General features: G+C 40.8%; 1 protein-coding gene across 1 annotated transcript in view; it reads right to left on the reverse strand.

The window, feature by feature from the left end:
• Positions 1 to 22,561, reverse strand: part of arid2 (AT-rich interactive domain 2) — a 47,686-nt gene that overhangs the window by 16,434 nt on the left and 8,691 nt on the right. The window contains exons 4-6 of the mRNA XM_015955255.3: positions 5,504 to 5,637; positions 1,083 to 1,301; positions 932 to 999 (exon numbers count right to left, since the gene is read on the reverse strand). Coding sequence (XP_015810741.3) covers positions 932 to 999; positions 1,083 to 1,301; positions 5,504 to 5,637 — 421 coding nt within the window. The remainder of the gene's footprint in view (positions 1 to 931; positions 1,000 to 1,082; positions 1,302 to 5,503; positions 5,638 to 22,561) is intronic.

The raw sequence follows: 22,561 nt of genomic DNA on the forward strand, positions 1-22,561 counted from the left end.
AGCTGTAGATCTGAGTGCCTTAGTGCGTCTGGGCAGGAAGTGTCCTAGCTACTCCTCTTGTTGCATAGTTGACTTTGAGTTTATAACTTTGACAAAAGCAGACGGGCAGAGACATAAAACTAACAACAAAAGGAGAAGAGATGGAAAAAAATAAGAGCAAACACAGGAACAAAAACCTCAGATCTAAAATGGGAATGGGGCAAAAAGGAAACGATTAAATATAAAAACAGATTTAATTAAGTAATAAATAATTAAATGTATGAATTTCAGACTCAGATGAACTCTACTGATCCCCCTGAAAAGGTTAATCTGGGAAATTCTGATTTCCAGCAGTAACGACTTATTTAGGCTCATTTTAAATTTGTCTAGAAATCGTTTTTATTTTAGAGAACGGACTGTTTCTTTATGAAGAATTTTAATTGACAAAAACCCTTCTCATTTATTGTTTATGAGGAAACCTTTAAGGAGCACTTTGTAATAATGACATCCTCTGGTTTTTCTGTTCAGTTGTTTTATGAAATAAATCCAATTATTTCATAAAACACTAAGCAAAAAACTAATAATAAAGCAGTTAAAATATAATTCACAGGAAAAATTTGGACATAAAAATATTTAATTGGCTCCTAATTATATCAGACTGCTTCACATCAACAAAAACCAAAATTTACTTCCACTCTGGCATTTTGTTAACACGCACATGTATGCTCCAGACCAGCGAACCGACAACATTATGAGGTCAGACTTGCTGATTATGAATAATTAATGCATTTTAATGTCAATTAAGGTGGACTTTTTAAAACAGAACTAAAAATAATTGTTCTTACGAATCCCGATAGCAGTAACGCAGTATTAAAAACAAAATATTTCATACTAACATGTAAAAACAAGCCAGGAGATTTTTACAGTGTAAAGGTATTTAATAATACTTTACCCGGACAAAATCCCGGGAGGTTTTCTCCTTCCAGTCCGTCCCAAACACCCCAGAGAAGCTGCCTAAAGCTGCACAGAAACACACAATAACCAGGGTTTAGCCACCTCCCTTTGGAATGAAACCTGGAATAAAAAGAGCAACAAGGACTTACAGTCATCGAAGACGCCGGCATGCGCCAGCAGCAACGTGACCAGTTTGGGGTCCTTCTCCAGCTGCATGGCGTGCTTGCTCTCATTGGAAAGCAAAGTGCAAACGTTAACAGCAAAGTCGACTTCGTTTGGGAGGCCCGAGAGGAGAGACAGCACCAGTTTGTTGTAGTCACACGGCTGAGCGAAATCCGTAGACAGTCCATAGCTTTGGCGGAGATAGTCTACGATGGAGGAGTAAAAACAGAATATTTAAAAAAGAAACATTCGCAGCTTTTTCAGTGAAATGTGGGCTGAACTAGCGGTTTAAATGGTTTATTTTTAAACCATTTAAACATCAAGAAGCATGTGTGTCTAAAAACCTTTCACTGGCAGAAATGCAGAAAACATGCAGCGTTGATGGATAAAATATAAACTTGTGGACTCTGGTTCAGTTCACATTTATCTGACGAGACGTCTGAGAAACACAAATGTCCTCCAAATGCATCCTTCACCTGAGCATCTCAGCTTCCACAGCAGACTTTGTTCCAGTTCTGAAATGTTAGCCGTGTGGGAAAATATCCCGATTTTCAATGTTTGCAACAGGAAGAAAACACAAGCCAGTGATCCAGTGTTCAAAAATATAATCAATCATTTTGAATGTCATCCTTTCTTAGAGGCTTGTGGGCTCGTTTCACCTCTCTGCTGCAGCTTGATCCTGATCACAACAGAGACAGGAGTCCTGCGGAGTGAATTTGACGGGTTAAAGGGGTTTTCAGGTAAACTTTGTCCAGTCCAAGAAAAACGGCTGCATTCAAAAAGGCCTGACGCCCGCAGAGAGATGCAGGACCGACGTTCAGCGTCTCATCGGACTGATCGACTTCATGAGCAGAAAGACTGTAGTGCAACTACAGTAAATGTGATGCTTTTCCCAGAGGAGCAGGAGGGAACACCTGGGTTTATTTCTCTAACCAACAATGTTTTTATTAAAAAAAATAATGACTACACCTTTTATTTTTAAATAATAAAAGTTTAGTGCGGTAAGTGAACTGTAGTGGAACCAAATTCTTTGGCTGGCTTTCCTGTGCTTAATTCAGGCTTACACTTCACCACGGGATTAAAAAGGTATTGAGGATGATTTCATATAATCCTGTATATTTATAAAAAGGGAAAAAAATCCCACAAACCAGCTTTGTGACTTGACAGAGAAAGACAACATGGGTGGTGGTTAACGTAGAAAGAAATTCTACAAAGTCCCTTCTGAGATGGACAGATGTTTGTCCTACAGAGTCTGTGTCTGCTCTTCTGCTGCTGCAGCGTGTCCTAAACACACACAGACACTTTTGCTAAACACTAAAATCCTGCAGGCCCAAAAGTTTAAAGATGCAAAGCATATTATTAACTCTACTGCTCCAGAAGCACAACAGAGCCTGGTTTGGGTGTGTTTGGTGCACGTCAAACAAGGGGAAGCATGCAGCAGTGTGTGTCTGCGCTGAGTGGCTAGAGATGCTAACAGACTGAATAAGTTAAAACTCTGGCTTCTGTCTCAACACTGGTTTTATAAGCACATCTTAAGATCTCCGAGGCCCAAATTCACCAATGGACAGTGTGTCGTTTGCAGAGCTTGGCAAAGAGACATCAGTGCTTTAGTCTGTGCTGCAAGGCAACAGCATCTGCCCAGTATGCTTATATTTAAATGAGTTATTATGATGCATTTACAAAAAACAACAACAAATATTTATATGAACTTCTACTATAGCAAAAAGCATCTGATTCTAAAAGGGTGACACTTTGAAAACACTCTGTTGTTCCTTTTTTATAATCAGCATTATAAATGGTAAAAGTTAGCAAATAGAAGCCAAAGCTGTGATGATTTTACTCCATTCAGATTGTTCATAAACTGCTTCATTTCCATTCCATTCTTGCTGTAAACCAGGCCCCAGCTCATCTAGTTACTGGACAGTACCGGTAGTGAACGTGCCTGGTAAAACACTACATACCTGTAGAAACCGTACATTATGAAGCTACCTGATGACCACTGTTGAGTTAGATCAAATTCAACCTTATTCAGGGTAATGTGACCGTTTCTATGGTAGTCTTATTCAGAGTTCAGGATCAAACAAAACAACCACAGCTAAGCAGCTAGACGATGAAACACCAGTGGTTTGTTACTTTAATAATCAATCTGTGAAACTGAACATCATCTAGTTCTGAACTTATGTTTGGACAAGGTCTGCAGCTTGTTCTTTGACAAAAACGTCACCAGTTTTAAGATCTCCAGGTGGTGTTTGTAGGTTGAGCTCCAAACATTGTGTGTAAATGTTTGGAGCTGAGTTTGGCAGCACAAGGAGCATTCCTGAGCTAAGATTACCGTTAATAAAAGGTCTCATGAACCAAACTCATATTAGGATTACTGGATAAAACAGTTATTAAGAAGAACGAATAGCAGAAAGTCTACTGTCCTACACACACACGCACGCGCACGCACGCATGCACACACAAGCTTTGTAGAGAACACCAGCCTTTTCCCTTGTGCAGACAGAATGAAAGCAGCTGGAAGGTTCGTTTACATTTTTCAGTTTTCTTTGGTTTGTAGCAACATTCAGTTCCTCTTTAGAACATTTTCCTCCATAAAGAAAAACATTTCAGCCACGCTGCAGGTGGAGAACCCATTACAGATGCTGCATGTTGGAACTGGGCTTCATCAGTGTCTTTTTAGTGACTGACAACAGAGGACAAGCACATGGATGTGAGACGACATGAAAGCTTCATGTTGCATTTATGTGTGATGAAAACAGGGTAGAGCATCTTAAGACTTCTTCACTGTAAACAATATTTAACTTGATGTTCTAAACACCCGCCTTTAGCAGCTGGATTAATGCTGAATTCACTCCAGTCCAGTGCAGTGATGATTCTATGTCGTTGGCGAATTCCCCAAAAACCGGGGTGGTGGTGGGGGGGTAGGGTCACAACAAATGTTTTCAAAGGCTTCTGGAATGACCCGGAAACACATGGAAAAAATAAAACTCGTGGAGAATAACTTTCTGTGGGTATGTCGGTGAGGATCGATCAGAACCGCAAGAATTTTGCGCCTACCTAACAAATGAAGTTGGTAACAGAGGAAGTGAGCTAGCGTTAGCCTCAGCTAAAGCCAACTTCTAGATGAAAACACATCAGCAGAAGAGAGATGAGGGTTTATTTAAGCCTTTATAGATGGACGTTTAGAATCAAATGTAAAAATGTAGGAAGTCACTTATGCCATGCTTCTCTAGGCAAAGCCTCAACACAAAATAAACCGGTTAGCTCTGTGCTGCTGCTGAAAGCTACACAGCCAGAGCTCTGGCGAAAATAGAAAAGTCAAATGATTTCCAAACCAAGGCTAAGAGATTTACACCACTACGGATTGCTTTAAAAATCTGAACCAAACTGATTTGTGTTCATTTGTTTGTATTTTTCCACCGGGGGGGAACACTTAGAGGAGGTAATTGTCTCAGCAGGCAGAAAGCTTAAAGAGAAAAAAAGCCTGCACCTAAAAAGCCAGAGACTAATCTAAACTGAGGTGGAGGGAAAACCAACAAGTGTGTCCTTCTCCTCTTAATCAATAACTGCTGTCAGGAAAGTCAATTATGTGAGCCGAGCCCGGTGGTTACGGGACCGCCTGAGTTCAGTGTGTGAACACAGCCGGACAACGCTGGCACCGAGTCTGTACTTGGCAAACGGCACAAAATCATTTAGCCTAAAATATGTTACTCAGAGGCTTTTTTTTTCTCTAGCAGGAAAACAGCTGCATTGTCGGTTTCAGTAAATAAGACAGCATTTTGTTCCAGGTATTTGCAGAACTCCTGGTGGCCTTGGCTCCAGCACATCAGCCAGGTGAAAAACCATTTCAAAGAGTCACTGTAACAAACGGAGACGGGCTCCTGAATCTAACCAACAGCTCATATTTCTGAGCCTCTTTCAGTCACAAATCTCTGATCTACTGAGTACACACACTTCAGTTTGTCCTACAGGCTGGATCAGAGGTCTGTGGCCTAAATGAGACACTTTAAACAGCTCTACAGCGGGTATTACCTAAAGGGAATCAACATGAGGCGTTACAGCACGATAAACATGTTGTCATCCAAGCAGATGACAAAAGAAGAAATAACAAACCAGTCCTGTGTAAGAAACCAACAGGCTTTGTTGTCAAACCACATTTGCTGAAAATGAGTAAAACCAACATCTAGAAGTTTGTTATGCATGACTCAAAAGTCCACTAAAGTGTTTCTAGCACCAGGCTCTTATCGCAGGCAGGCTCTTATTTCTGTTTTTCCTCAGTAAATAAATCTCAACTAGACAGAGAACAGCAGCAGCTGCCCCAAATAGATTCATCCACATCTACATGCAGATCCAGATGTGATGGATACGGAGACGCTGAGCGGACTCGTGAAAACAAGTCTCTGCCTACCTGATACGACGTGTTGCTGGTAGTTGTAGGAGCTGGGAATTGCACCGACTGGAAGAGAGGCTTTGGGATTCCCTGGCTGCGTTTCTTCATCATCCTCGCCAAAGTGATGGACTTTCTCGTACTTCTCCAAGTATCTGTGCAACAGAAGAGGAAATAAAACAGCTAGCTTTAGTGTTGCGTGTGGCACATTCTGGTGTGAATTTTAACTGCATCTTCCTTTATAAGATGCAAGATGTTTTTCGCTCTTTTATAGCAGATGGGCAGTTTCTACAAGTTAAATAACCTTTGAACGCAGAACCACAACACACACACACACACACACACACACACACACACACACACAACACAATTATCAGCCATCAGAGTTAAGGGGTGATGATTATCTTGAGCAAAAACTTCATAGATCTATTGAATCTTATACTAATGAGGTTATTTGTCTCAGAAATATCAGAAACCTATCATCTTATTATAACACACTCCCCAGATCCACGACTCATAAGAGCAGCACACAAAACATCCCCAACTCTGAGCTGAGTGGAAAAATAAAACCAGTTTCAACACCAGCTGGCGATGACATGAGCGTGCACCAGTTCACACGATGAAACGCCAAAATGAGCCAAGAGGAAACTAAATTTTATATCCGTAAACATGGCTAAAGTGTGCTGGTCTGTTATCTGTTATGTCTGTTATGTGTGGAGCTCAGTTATAATAGCAACAAAATGTCACCAGCAAACTTTAAGAAAATCATATGAAAACCTCATTTAGAGAATCACAAGAGGGTGAAAAGTTAGCCGACTTAGCAATAGCTGTACATAGCAGGCAGGTAACATGTTGCAGAGATCCTTCAGCTGCTGCAGCAGCTCGTAGCTTAAACAGAAGGGTTTTCATAAATGCCTTTATGGTTCTAGTCCTTTGTGTTTCACATTAACATTAAAACGTTGAGAAATCCAGCTGCTTGGCACATCTTGCTTTATGTTTAGACGTGATTTAAAAGGACAAGAGGAGCCTCAAACCCAAAAGGACCATCGATTCAGTAAATAATCATGTATTTGATTTTTTTTAATGAACAAAAAGGTAAAGAACATTTTGTTTTTGCTGTGTTCTCAAAAGTAATAAAACCTGAGTTACATCAGAACATAACATTTTTTTAATCACAGTTGTCTATTTTTGCTCATTTTAAATATATTTTTAAACATTTTCGAAATGCTTTTTTATATTTTTACATTTTTTGTTTTTGTGAAGCGCCTCGTGATTTTTATCTTGAGAAGCGCTATAGAAATGATATTTTCTTCTTCTTTTTTCTTCTTCTAAACTAGAACAACTAGAACAACACCAAGTTCCAGCTAGAATGAAGGAGGTAAAACATCAACTGAAATCAAAGCTGCACTTGATGCTTTTCCACCTCTTTAGTTTGTTTTGCAGCTTCTTCATGTATTTCAGTTTCCTTTCACACAGAACACTTTCAACAAAACAGCATGCATCACTATAAACCAGGTGAGAATGTCTATTCTGCTGATTGGTCTTGTGGCCAGGGGGCGGGGCTAACAAAAGTAAATACAGGCAGATGGTTCTGTGTTCAGAGCTGGTCAACATTGTTTAACTCCCTCTATCTGAGCTGTTTAGGAACTATCTGAACTCTTTACTGATAACTTTAGTCCTCGGCCCAAATATCAGTGAGGCATTGCATCTCGTTAATCGTCAATGAACCACTTGGTAGCTACTGATATTCATTTGTCCTACTACATCCCAGAATACAACACAAACCTGGATACAGAAGGGTGTTTGGCTCAAACCTGCAGTTTGAATGTGGCGGTTGGGTCAGATGGAGGCTTGATGTTAATCAAACTATACACAAACCGCCAAACTTGTTACCAAGACCTGCCAACGGGTCTCAGTAAAGTTCTCATCCACATCGCAGTGAGATACCTGTGTTCACACCTGCACCCTGAACCACAACAAGTGGGGGGGTTGATTTAGACAGTTTATACACTGCAGGTGTGAAAGACCATTTTCTAACAGTAGTTATCAACAAAGATACAGCAATTATCTGTGCGATTGTACACGATTCATTCAACAGAAACAGCCAGAACTAAGTAAAAGGAAAACAATATGCAGGTTGTTCTTTATCCTCTTTACCAACACCTGCTTCTGCACATTCTAGAAAAGCTGCAAAAGAAATATTAGAAAAAACAAAACAGGTTATAACAAGCCAAAAGCACAAGCTAATAATACCCAAGTTCACACTACAACTCAGAGCTTTCCAAACAACATAATGCCTTTTCTCTAGGATTTGATAAACACCTTGTAGTAAAGTGGAGAAACACTTCCACGGGCGTGCAGCAGAAATACCTCAGCAGCAGCAGCAGGAGCGCTGAAGCAGCCTGTGTGGCCGTGAGTCACAGAGCCGGTGCCTGGTTCTGAATTAGTTCATCGTGGCCGAGGTAATCCCCCACTCTCTGGCTGCCGCTCTACACGCTGGACTATAAATACACTCTGCCATCATTTGTAGAGAGGGGAGAGAGTGTGTGAGAGGGGAGGGGGGTGGATGGGGGTATAGACCCGACTGCAGCGTCATCAACCGCTGTCTGGGCACAGGCGAGATAAATAGACTGGGGGTGGGTGAAACGGGTGGAGAATCTGGATGGAGGAGGGAGCACCGAGTGCAGCTGCATGTGACAGTGCTTCCCTTTTCTCCCCCACATGCAAAACCCGAGGAGAACGAGTCCAAACGAGGAGCAGAAACTGCAGCTGTTTGCACGAATTTCGCTACAGTCTTTACCCTCTAAAACATGGTTTATGGACATCTGTCACACTGTAGGACACACAGCTGCCCAGATACCCTCAGCCTCAGCCTGTGTGTGTGTGTGTGTGTGTGTGTGTGTGTGTGTGTGTGTGTGTGTGTGTGTGTGTGTGTGTGTGTGTGTGTGTGTGTGTGTGTGTGTGTGTGTGTGTGTAAGAGAGAGAGAGAGAGAGAGAGAGAGAGAGAGAGAGAGAGAGGGAGGGAGGGAGTAAGAGAGAGAGTCAACTGCCCCCTGCTGGAGGTGGATGCAGATATTCAACCAGAAGTTACTGCCAGTTTCTGCTGGGATTTACCTACCAGCTGTCCACTACCACAGAAGCAGGAGAGGAAATCCTTATCCAGCTCACAGAAACATGAAATCTCATGGGATTGGATATAAAGAGCATATAACACATTTTATATATTCATATGAAGAATATGGTTGCTCAATTATGAAGAATAATCATAACCCTTGTAGTTTTTTTTAATCAAAACTAAAATCATGCTTATTGATCAAGATTACTTATTGAGTTGGGAAACTTTTATTGCAATAAGTGTTAAATTATGGTCATTTTTAAAATATCGGTATCAGTCCGATAAGTAAAACTGGGCCGATATTAACAACCGATATTTTTTCCATCTTGTTTCCATTTGTGTATCTGTTTCAGAGGGTAAGGGGGTAATGATGTGTAATTGTTTAGTCATGTGACAGAGATGGTTATCACCTCAGAAGCGTAAATGTGTGTGTATATAACATACTGCTAATTCTACTTTACAGAAATAAAGCAAAACACTACAAAATTCAGCTTGCATAATTTCAGTCTATCCTAAATTTGCTGATTTCAGAAGCGTAAATTGGTATAGGCACATATCGGTTATCGGCCATAACAGTTATATTAATATCAAATATCGGTATTGGCCCAAAAAAATTAATATCGGTGCATTCCAAATTTCAATAATTCAACAGGAAAATATGCAAAATGACACTAATATTGGCAATAGAAACACAGGAAATCTTGTTTTTCAGCTCAACACCTAAAAATCTGCCAGTAAATAGTACGTCAAAAATATTCCAGGTGTGTTGTACAATAAATGAACTAACATGAGTGTTTTTAGTGAGGGGAAATATAAGTCCTTCAAATATGAACTTAAAGGTAATGATAAGTTTCAGACTTATTCCAGTGGTCAGCAGCAGCTATTTTCCTTAATCACAACATTTTCTTGAAGTTATGATTGATCACGCTTAACTAAAATGAACCAAAACATTCTGATAATCCTAATCTGCGCCCGAAATTTTGGACGTGCCACTGAGCGCTTCTTGGAAAGTCGCGAGATAGTCACAACATCACGCAGGACTTGAGAACAGAAAGCAGGAATCCAAAGGGTTCAAATGAAGGCAATGGATGATGGACTTCTTAGGTTTCTTTAAGACGTTTCGCTTCTCATTCGAGGAGCTTTGTCAATTCTGACTGGAATATGGGAGGGTCAAGCTTAAAGTGGAAAGCGGGAAGTGACTCTAATGTCTATATGTGATCAGACTTGCCGTCGTGTTTTGTCAGACTTGTATTCATTAAAAATGGGTAAGTACGCCATTTATTTGAATATTTTAAGATCAATAGTACTTTAAAGTTATCACAACTGCGGCTGGGTTTGTGCCGGCGGTTGAGTTTGTGCTGTAAAGCCATCCCGCGTTGTAATGTCCGTTGTAAAGTACTCCACAATGTCGTAAACAGCCACGCAGCAACTGTCGCCCATCTTCAGCGCCTAGGCGCAGTGCTTCTGGGATGTGGCGCTGCCCATGTGCCCACTCATGGGTCATGGAGGCAATCTACGATTGTTTTTAAATGATCTCCGATTGGACAGCACTATGACCAATCAAAGCAACAAATGTGACGTATTCCATGCTACTGAAATCAGTAAATGAGGCAGTCCGTCATACACTACTGGAGAAGAAGCAAATACATTCAGAACCTATATCTACTCATGTCTCAAAGAAAAGCCCAAGTCTATAAATTGTCCAAAATTGATACCAAAGCTGTTTCAAATGAGCAACACTGAGCCGTCTCCATCACAGTTCTAGGGCCAAGCCTTCCCAATGTCTCTCTACAAACATAGAGCACTGTGATTGGCTAGACACAAAACTGCTGAGGCTACAATAGAGCGTGGCTAAACCAACCTGCAGATCTAAAGCTTTTATTATTGCAACAGTTTGTCTAGATTTCTAGACTACTAAATCCTAAACATGGTTCTGATTTTGTTTTTGTTTTAAATTACTCTCAGGAAGTCCACAGAATGTAGTTAAAAGTCTTCAGCTTGTCCAAAATGCTGCAGCTAGAGTTCTGATGAGAATTAAAAAGAGAGATCATATCTCTCCTGTCTTAGCTTCCCTACATTTGCTGCCTGTTAAATTCAGAATAGATTTTAAGATCCTCCTTCTCACATATAAAGCTCTTCATAATCAAGCTCCATCATACATCAGTGACCTGATTGTTGTTCCATACGTTCCTAACCGAGCACTTCACTCTCAGACTGCAGGTTTACTGGTGGTTCCCAGAATATCTAAAATCAGGATGGGAGGCAGATCTTTTAGTTATCAGGCTTCTCTCCTGTGGAACCAGCTCCCAGCTTTAGTCTGTGAGGCAGACACCTTGTCTACTTTTAAGACTAGGCTTAAAACATTTTTATTTGATAGGGCCTATGGTTAAAATCTGATGTTAACCCAGATCTGGACAAGTGGGGGAGTAGAGGGAGGTGGAGTGTACAGTCGGTAAAGACGGCTCTCCCTTGCCCTGCCTCCAACATGCCTCCATGTAAAGCCGGGCGTACACTGTGCGACTTTTTCACCCGTAGCACTCAGCTTCAGCTCAAACTGTACGACTTCCTCGCAGAGCAGATCTCACGAGTCATGTGCTCACACTGCACGACCCAGTTCTCGCATGCGACCTGACTGCTCACACTGTACGTCTGGTAGCAACACGTCGGCCCTAAAAATGTGCTAAAAATAGCAGTTTTTACTCAACACGTCAGACTTTTTTGTCTTGCCTGTTGTCCTTCGGGAGTGCTGCAGGAGGACACACAGGGATTTATGGGGGTTGGATGAGGAAAACGAAATAAAGAAAGTGAATCTGTGTTTTGTGATCAGTTTAATTTGACATGAACACGACAAACACGCTTTCTTGACAATCTTTGTGAGTAAAAAATCGTGTAGAAATAAAAACGAACAACGTGTGTTATTAGGGAAATAGCGAGCGACCGGTGTTGTGCCATAAATCGACTCGCTGCCAAAAAATGATTAGCAACTAAAGAAAGGAAGGGGAAAAAATCTAATCGCTGGAGAATTGTTTATTTACATTTATACAACGTTTACATTCAATACAGGGCGCCATTTTACATTGTTTATTTATTTTTTAGTATCAAGGCTGTAACATAAAGAAAGCCAGTTCTTACCACAAACCATCTTTCAATCGCAAATATTGCAAAAAGGATTAATATATCCTCATTGTGAACGTTTAAGACAAATAGCAACACTTAAAACAACTTCCGAACCGGAAAAAACTAAGCTAATCATTTTTTGGCAGTGAGTCGATTTATGGCACAACACCGGCCGGCGTTGATGCAGGATTGCGCGCGCATGCGCCGTGAGCGGTTCTGATACTTATTGGATCGTAGCTGCTCGCAGCGCCGCTTCAACAGTGCGATACCCTCACGAGGGACGAGCGAAATATTAAACACACCAGAAGTCCCTGCGACCTCACGAATGCTGATCGGCGGCTGGTCACGTGGTGTTAATCGCCTCTCGTAACCCCCTGTACACTACACGACCGCTCGGCGCAAAACTCGCCCCGATGTCGTGGCTTCTCGCACGACTGGAAAATCGGCTCAAAAAAGTGAAAAAGTCGCACAGTGTATGCCCGGCTTAAAAGGCTAGGATATCCAGAGTTATCTCTGTAGTTATGCTGCTATAGGCTTAGACTGTGGGAGGACATACTGACCACTTTCCACACTCAACTACTTTCTTCTACAATCTGCTCTTTAACTGTATTATTTCCTGTTATTTCAGCTGTTAACTTTATTTTTTTCTCTAAGTGTTTATCTCCCCAGAAGAAGCTACAATGAATCTATCCTAGATTCACTAGGATAAATACAATAAAGTTTATCTCTCACCAAATAGAATATTTACTAGGAAACCACAATGTAGCCATAGATATATTACTTGGTATATATGGTGTGTGTGTGTGTGCGCGTGTGCGTGCGTGTGTGTGTGTGTGTGTGTGTGTGTGTGTGTTGGTGTGTGTATGAGTCTGCTCTGTCTTCTCAATCCCCAGTGAGTCGTGGTGGATGTCTGTTTATACTGAGCCAGGATTCTCTGGAGGTTTCTTCTTGTTAAAAGGGAGTTTTCCTCTCCACTGTCGCTATATGCTTGCTTAGTACGAGGATTGCTGTAAAGTCACTGACACTAGTCAGTGACTTGATGCAATTTGCTGGGTTCCTTATATAGGAAACTTTTTACTGATTGGCTTAATGAACTGACCTGTATTGGAATGTTTACTATGTGAAGTACCTTGAGACAACTCTTGTCGTGATTTGGCGCTATATAAATAAACTTGAATTGAATTGAATTGTTTGAGCTTCGCGTTAAACAAGTAATGTTCTTGCAGCAGGCTTCTTCATCCCAGCTCACTAACCAACCTGTCTCTCAGTCTCATCAAACCAACAGGAGATTCCACGGCAGCCTACAACCTCCTTACTGAGTCATTGTTGAATGTGAAAAAAGAACATGCGACTTGTAAGGAAAATCATCAATTTCCACAACTTTAGAGAACACCAACAACTGATACTGACTCAACTTCCTTCAGTTGGCTCTTTTATTGTCCTGTAAAAAGCTGGATTCATGTTTGTCAAACATGCAAATATTTAGCCATCCCCACCCTGTTCATTTAACAGATTTTATTTTTCTGCATGTATGCAGAAGATGCAAATACCCATCCTAACTAAAGCAGTTTGTGTTACGTAAATAAGGATTTTCTTAGAAGTTGTTTCTGAATTTCCTGCTGGAGAAACAGAAGGTATGTGGGGTAGTCCGATGACTATTTTGACATGAAAAAGTCTTAATCTTAAGGACAATAGAAACTTTTAAAATGAATTTATACGGTGTGTTGTTTTTAAAGGTATTGAACATTCTTTTAATCAATACCTTTTAGGGGTTTCAAGTAGGAATGAATGCCTTGTAAGTCTTACTCTGGAGGGGAAAAAAATTATAAAAATCATCAGTGCACCATTGTCAGGAACTAGAAGTGAGCCACATCACAGCTAAGCTTCAGACGGCAGGATTTGGAGTCTTGTTTCCTGATATTTGGACATCTTACTTCAGATTGGTTAACAGCAAATCAGCGACTCCACCACGGACTCCGTTTGCTCTGCAACGTTGATGTTTTATCTCCACAAATAACACAAGCCTGGAGGAGTTCTGCTGTGAGGTGGCGTTGCTGCTAATGCTAAACGTTAGCTTCTACTAACCAAGATATTCTCTGCAGTTACCTGGAAGCTAAAACAACAGTGGTCCCCGTTGTGAGTGAAGATTGGTGAGTCCATGAATGTGAAGTGACAGTGTGAGGCTGTCAGGCTTTTCAGATCCTAGAGTTTCACTGTCTATTTTCTATCAGAAGCTAATGCAGGAGACAGGCGTAGGAGACTATTTCATGTTCAGCCTGCATAGAAAAACTCAGAGTGACCAACTATAATGTGAAATAATATTTTAAAAATGGTTTTTCGGTGTTCCACACATTTAAGTTAGTGGTAATATTAAGTTACACAGCTTTAATAAGAATTTATATGGTTATGTTTAGCTGAAGTAGAAATTTGATGTTTAAATAGATTCAGTGTAGTTACATGCACACTGACCGACATCCAAGTCGATCCAGATCGATCTTACTGTAATAAGCCGGGAGTCTTTATCCTAGTTTACATGCGCATTAGAAAACCAGCCTCTCAAATAAAGTTTGTACCACTCCGGTGTCGGTACAAGATCTGCTCGGGTGCAAGATCGGCTCGGGGTCCTTCGACTGCCGATGACGTCAAAGTACGGCAAACCCACTCGGACAAAATACACTACACATCTATACTGTTGGAAAGAATTTAGCAGTTTCGTTATTAAAATAATGTTTCTTAAGACGAAAGTTTGTGTTTATAATGGTATTTGTAAAATAAAACACTATTGTATTCATAATGTTGAACTCCTCTTTGAGCACATCCCTTGAAGGATCATAGGTATTAGCAAAACCTGTGAAATTGTATTTGCAGGAAAGAAGTGTGTCCCGTTTATTGAAGTATTTTGTGTTTAGAGTTTTTGACGTCGTGTCCATGCGTAGTTCAGTTACGCTCATAGCTGCTAGCCAAAACTCTGGAGTTAAAAGTTTTCTGGCTTTACTAAGATACCTGTCTGTACTTATTTGATTGATGGTAGTTTTACTTTCTATTAGACTCCAAATGTAATCATTTGGCACGTTACTAATTCATAATTTGTAATAATGTAATCGGTGATATTAGCATTAGCATTCCTATGGGTTTTTCCACGTATATTAGCATTGCGCTAACCACTCGCTGCCAAATTGCAGCCTTTGCGATTAGAAAATCTCCTTTTGTCACGTCGCAATTTAATTGCACATGCAGTTAATCGTTCAGCCCTAATATACATGCAGCTCTATGCTAAAAGTGTATTTTCAAAGAGCTAATGATGGATTTCTTTGTAAAAGTTGTCCATCTTTGCAATAGAAAGATTTGCCTGGACCAATGTAACGTGATAACAACGTAACGTGATTACGTAATTCCGTAAGGTTCATGTTCAGCCAATCAACTACTTTGCCGTCATCGGCAGTCGACGGACCCCGAGCCGATCTTGCACCCGAGCAGATCTTGTACCGACACCGGTACAGTAGGTGGCGGTAGAGCTAAAACAACTAATCGATTTAATCGATTATTAAAATAGTTAACAACTTTTTTAGTCATCGATTAGTTGTTTAATAATCATATTTTACCGCATAACGTCTATTTTTTACCACAATCTGACATCGGTTACAATCTGTTAAATTTGCCGCCAGTGTGTGGCAGTAATGAGCCACTGATCTACCAGTGGAGGCGTAGAAGAAGAAATGAGCCAATAAGTGCCCTCGGTTTTCATGACGTATCACGTTACTGACACTCATCTTGCTGTGAGAGATGGCGGGTCAAGAAGAAATACGGAAGAAAAATAGAAGAGACAAAACAAGAGAAACCCCGGACAAAAACCTCACGAGTATGGGAGCACTTCACTCTAGATGACTTGAAAAGACGGGCGACCTGCAAAATATGCAAAAACCATGGCACGACGGAAGCACGACGTCCCTAAGTGAACATTTGAGACGAAAACGTGGGGGCTGATGCAGCAGAGGAAAGTCCAGTAAGTAATAGAAAATAAACAAGCTAACGCAGATCACATTTGGGAGCTGAGTTTGTTATGGTGGATGTTAAACATGTTTTTTGCCGCGTCAGTCTACGGTGTTCTACTTCTGATTGACTAGATGCAATCGTGAATCTCCTCCGTGTTGTGTATCATGCACTTGCCAAATTTAGCACATCTGTTTATAAGAATGTTCTCGTTAAGAGAAAAACGGCACAAACCCATAACTATGTTCCTCATTCAAAAAAGGACAACTCAGCGGAGAAAAATATACAGACGAGCTGTGTCCAGATGAATATAACGCGGCATAGTTGTACGCTTTCAATTTTTAAATACAGGAGAAATTCAGAAAGTCCAAGCGCATGATACACAACATGGAGGAGATTCACAATTGCATCTAGTCAGTCAGAAGTAGAACACCGTAGACTGACGCGGCAAAAAAACATGTTTAACATCCACCATAACGAACTCAGCTCCCAAATGTGATCTGCGTTAGCTTGTTTATTTTCTGTTACTTATCGGACTTTCCTCTGCTGCATCAGCCCCCACATGTTTTCGTCTCAAATGTTCACTTAGGGACGTCGTGCTTCCGTCGTGCCATGGTTTTTGCATATTTTGCAGGTCACCCGTCTTTACAAGGCATCTAGAGTGAAGTGCTCCCATACTTGTGAGGTTTTTGTCCGGGATTTCTCTTGTTTTGTCACTTCTATTTTTCTTCCGTATTTCTTCTCGATCCGCCATCTCTCACAGCAAGATGAGCGTCAGTAACGTGATACGTCATGAAAACCGAGGGCACTTATTGGCTCATTTCTTCTTCTACGGCTCCACTGGTAGATCAGTGGCTCATTACTGCCACACACTGGCGGCAAATTTAACAGATTGTAACCGATGTCAGATTGTGGTAAAAAATAGACTTTATGCGGTAAAATGTGATTATTAAACAACTAATCGATGACTAAAAAAGTTGTTAACTATTTTAATAATCGATTATAATCGATTAAATCGATTAGTTGTTTCAGCTCTAAAATTTACCTCTTATATTTTGATGCCAAAAAATTATTCTGGACTGATATTTTGCAATGTTTAGCTCATTTTACACCGCTGACTGTGTTCATAAAATAGATTGCAGTCAACTGCACAATTCTCTTATGTTTTTCTTTTTCTTAACTGAAATGTATTCATCACTTGTATAGGTTAAATAGCTAAACAATAACAAACCGAATAATCGAAAAAATAATCGACAGATTAATCGATTATGAAAATAATCGTTAGTTGCAGCCCTAAACTTAAGTTTTCTGATGTGTACGTAAACGCACTGAGTGATGAACTCATGAATAAGCCAAATCAAGTTGGTGGTTCAATCTAAAAAACGGCTTATCAAAACACTTAAACGTTCTTTATCAGAGTAATATTAATTAAATCTGATCTTGTGAGCTGAGTGTTTGGTTACACGATGAGGTAATTTCAGTTATCTGTAGTGGATGCGAAACAGGGTTGACTTCAAACGTGAAACAATTGTAGATGTTATTCCCATTATTACTTTGAGAAAGTTGAATTCAAGTCTGTTTAATGGTTTTTGAGCTATTTTACTAACAGACATAACACATGGTCAAGTCTCAAATGAATATCTTATGTTATCTGCAGCATTTATAGCAGTGCAATGGATGACTTGAATATGACAGCACCAAATTTCAGGTCAGTATCTGTAAAGCTGGGTTAGTCATCACTTTTTTTGTTGTTGTTTTCTAAGGTCTGTTGGTTTTGGTGGCCATCTTGATTTGAATTGACTCTAAAAGTTAATCGGTTATAGACCTTCATTTAATGATTACTTTGAGCATTCTATTAAAACCATCCTGTGGTTCAGGAGCTACTTTGCTGTGAGACTCAGTGAAAGGTGCCTGGCTCAGTGGCAGTTAGAGTTACACTAATCTATGTGTGTTGTAATGGAATTCAAATTTATTTTAGATTTCACTGAATGTTTGCCCGTTATTTTTTGTTTGTTTTGTTTACTAATTCTGATGACCTGTGGTGGCCATGTTTGACTGAGCTGGCTACCAAGGTTTAGTAGCTGTAGCTTATTTTCTTAGTTTCTTTAAAATCTATTTATTGGTTTGGGAGATTCTTTGCCAATAGTTGAAATTACCAACAGTTTACAGGAACAGAGCTCAGTAGCTGGGCTGCTGCATCTGGCTGACTGAAGCTGCTTCCCGCTCACTTGTCCTAACTGCACACTCCTCAGAAGGGTCGCGTGGAGCTGCAGACCATCTCTAATGGAGTCAATGGGTGAGAGACACGGGACAAACTAGACACGTCTTCAGTTATCATATGGACACATGACAAAACCACCAGTCAAACATTCACTCACACCAAGGGACAATGTAGCATCTCTACTCAACCTAACATGTATGGTTTTCATCTGTGAGGGGAAGCAGGAGTACACAAAGAAAACTCACACATGCATGGGGGATTCTAACCTGCAACCTTCTGTGAGGCAACGGTGTTGCCAAATGTACCACCATGAAGGTGCTTTTCAACACTAATATTAGTTTTAATACTGCTGCAGCAACAGCCTTCTGTCACTTTTGAGTTAATGTTCCTCACAGCTTCATTCATACACACTTGCGAACTGATAAAGAGCGTATGTAGTATTTGTTATCCTTGCGAGACTGGACAGAACCTCCTCTGAGTTTTATCACTAAAGTCCTGATGAAGCCACAGTTGTCCAACAGCAGCACCACACGTGCAGTTACCGTTTCCTCATGTCTCTAGAAAATTCAAGCTGACAAGCAGACAGTGCTGAAGAAACGGCACCAAACGTCGGTGAATGGCAGCGTCTGATAATATCGGGTGACACAGAGAGCAGAAACTTCACCTGCTGCTTAAACGCTCCAGACGCTTTCATTCATATCCATCAGCCACTGAAAACAGATCAGTCCTGCAGCTAAATAACTTAAGTACGACCACAGAATGTAAAAGTTTAGGTAACAGCTGTTTAGCTGCAGTGCGCCTTTGGCAGTTCTAACTAGTTGTAAGAAAAGTACATTACTTTGTCCAGCCAAGTACCATTATCGTCACAAAACTGGGAGGGGAAATCCACTCTATGCTCAGCAGCTCTTAATTAAATTAAATTTTAAAAAGAGAGAAAAATGTTTTATATTCCTATTAATGAAAAGAGAAAAACCAAAACTGCCATTTAGTCCCCATTTTATGAGACCACATTTTAAAAGCTTGTAGAACTGCTTTATAACGTGGAGAAAAAACATAATTATCATAGGTTTGGAAACAAATCCTTTATTTAATGTTCAAGTCAAACACACCGAGAACACTGTGGTCACTTAAAAGCTCAGGTTACCATCCCTGTAGGCTGGTGGCCCCAAACCATGGGTCAGGACCCCAAAGCGGGTCATAAAACAGTAGGTTTGGAGACTTGGGGTGACCTCCTGAAATCAAATGAACCTGATAAAATATTTCTTACCAATAATAACAATATTCGCACTATTATTCAGGCGTGTTTAAAGTGTGGCACCCAGGGTGGTGATTTTGTGTGATTGTATTTGACAACCTGACCCCAGCCAGCACTCTCTTTGATCAAAAGAAATTGTATCATGTGATTTTTATTCAAATGAAGCTTATTTTAAAGTAGTATGTTTCACAGCCGTTAACATCCGGTCAACCCGGCCGACGGAGGACCCAGCCCACGTCGGCCGGGTTGGCTGGGTCCTTCGAAGGATGCAGACGCTGAATTGAGACACAGCGTAAGTTTGTCCTCCAGAAGAGAAGGAATTGTGTGTCACATATAAATTAATCATCTAGAGTGACTATTTTTATTATTTTGTTTTTGTGACCGGATGAAACACAAAATGGATTAAATGCACAGGTCTGTTACCTTCTTTCTGCTGCACCCAACAAGAGGAACTGCTGTAATGTGACGTTTATCTTTATTGGTCTCAGAGGTTTATAGAATTTGTTCTTCAACAAACCACACTGGCTGCCTTCATTGAAACAGGAAGGACCAAATGCATAAATGAAAAGCATCTCCAAACCCATCAAACAATGAATGCATCATCCATTTGAAAAAGTGGTGAACCCAGATTGTAACGCCGCTGACAAGCATTAGGCAGATCTAGCAATCTGCTTGTTAGCAACGAAGCTGAGAGAAGAAGATTACGCTATCAGTGGTGGCCCACACTGCTGGAGGGGAGGTTGAATTGCAGACAGACCAGAAACAAAGTCTCACCGCCTTCAGATGTAATCTGAGATAACTTTGCTTTCCTACTTTTGTTGTATAAAATGGTAAATGGCCTGTATGTGATATAGCGTCTTCTAGAGTCCTGGAACCCCCCAAGGCGCTTTACAACACAATCAGTAATTCACCCGTTCACACACACATTCACACACTGGTGGGGATGAGCTGCGATGCAGCCCCAGCTACCCTGGGGCGCACTGACAGAGGCAAGGCTGCCGAGCCCTGGCGCCACCGGTCCCTTCGACCACCACCAGCAGGCAAGGTGGGTTAGGTTCTTGCCCAAGGACACAACGACAAAGACAAACTGAGCGGGGCTTGAATCTGCAACCTTCCAATTACAGGGCGAGCACTTAACTCATGTGCCACCATCACCCCTTAAAAAGACATTTTATTCTGTGTGAGAGGTAAAGAAAAGGCATAAGTGGCCATCAACGGGACATCTCTGAAGTCTGTGTGTGGACTCGGATGAGGCAGGGGAATAAAAACGCAGCTAATGTAAGCCAGATCAAAGGCTACATGATCCAGATGTTCCAGATGAGCAGGAGAACCTAGCATCTAAAACAGGATGCAAAGTGAGTATCAACGTTAGCTCGCAGCAGGAAAACTCAACACCCACCACAACGATACGAGTGTTTCTGTAGTGAGAGACGCAGGGCAGACGTTCAGAACTCTCAGTTAAAACAAAACCTTACATCATCTACAGATCACAGACCAGCTCTCCTCACTTCAACAGCATTAGCACGTTGTTAGCCTCTCAGGTTCCTGACTTTCTCTCATTTCTAAGACATACAAATGCCATCTGGTGGCTGATGATTAGACTCGTTTGACACAAAGAAAAGAACGTTTAGCGACAACACAATCGCCTAATCCGGCTTTTAGAGGTTTTCATGATGAAGTGATGAGAATTTTAGGTCCTGAAAATAGATAATAAATGACTTGGTTAACTGTTCTGAGGTCAGAAGAGGAGGTGAAACAACATGACAAACGTGAAATCTGTGACACCTGCTACACTCTTCTGCAAATATCTGGAGGCAATAAAGTTTTAGAACCAATTTCCTGTTTAAAAGCAGCACAAAATCACCTCCTGATCCAGATACGGAGGCTACTCCCAAAAGTTTGTTTTGATCTAAAAGTGAACTAAAACCTGCAGAGGTCAATTTCATGATACACATTGGATCCAACCTGTGTGTCAATAGTAAACAAGAATCAGTGAAATGATCCTCTACTGCAGAGGAAGCTGATTAATCAGATTAAGATTGGGGTTGGGCATCGAGCATCGATTGGAACCGGTTCCAACTGATCGTTTTCCCCAGAATCGTTCAAAGTTTTTTATTTCGATTCCTAGAATGCCGACAGAAGAGGAATCCGTGGCTGATCTCAGTGAAAAATAAACGTGATCTGCAAATTGTGATCAAAGCTTTCCAGAGCTGATCACACCAGCTGTCTGTGTGCATCTAGATCTGCAAAGAATGTGCACCGATCCCCAAAACACTTAAATGCCACCGACGTGATCAACTTTGTTTTAGTACCAGAGGATTTCCCTCCTTTAGAGGATCTGGTGCTGCTTTAAGACCTGCACTCTGCAGCGAACATACACGCGGAGAGTCGATGCTCTTGGCAAGTTTAACAAGTTGTTTAATGTGAGGACGAAACATAAACTGAGGAAAAAAACAAAGGCTTTTAGCTTAGCTTTAGCAAATAAACATGTTTACCATTTGTGATTCCAGCCAAATCAAGATCAACGCCTTGATGACATCATCACTACAGGACAGCATTGTCTTAAGCATCAGAGAATCTAAGAGATTGTGATTATAAATAATAGTTGGAGCTACTGAGCTGCTGTAACTTTGTAAAGAACTGTACTGAAATCAGCGGCGGCTGCAGACAAATTCAACTCAACCGACCACCATCAGACAAACTTCACACCACAAATCAACCATCTTCTGTTTAAATCAGCTCAGTGTCCAGATAACGTCATCAAATTAAAACAGAGCTTCTGAATATTTAACAGAATGTAGCTTAAATGGATTTTCTGAACATTCTGAAATGCACTTCTGTGCAAGACTTATAATTCCCATTTTACCATACCATTTTATTTTATTAAGCGTATTTAACACAGCAGGTGACCAATGTGCTGCCCAATAAAAACAACAAGCTAAACAATCACATGGCTAGTCTAGTACAGTTAAAAACATGAATAAAAACCAAACAGTCAATCAGAACCATAAAGTACACAAATGTAAAATTAAGCTATCAAGATGCAAAGGAGGAAAACCTGTAGACTTAATACTAGAACCAGGTTTAAGAGCTAAAAGCAAAGGAAAATAGTGTGTTTTCAGATGAGATTTGAAAGCTGCGATTGAAGACGCTTGCCTAACCTGGAAGGGTAGAGTTCCAGAGTTTTGGCGCACTGAATATATAAATATATAGAGAAGGCCCGTTCACTGCAGGTCTTAAAACGTGCCCTAGCAACAATGAGGAGGAGTTGATCTGCAGACCTGAGGTCATGAGGAGTGTGGTCACGGTGGAGCAACACACCAAGATAGGAAGGGGCTTGATTATTTAAGGACTTAAGAAGAATTTGAAAATTAATTCTAA

The sequence above is a fragment of the Nothobranchius furzeri genome, chromosome 1 (assembly GCF_043380555.1).
Source record: "Nothobranchius furzeri strain GRZ-AD chromosome 1, NfurGRZ-RIMD1, whole genome shotgun sequence".
In the NCBI taxonomy this organism is placed as follows: Eukaryota; Metazoa; Chordata; class Actinopteri; order Cyprinodontiformes; family Nothobranchiidae; genus Nothobranchius; species Nothobranchius furzeri.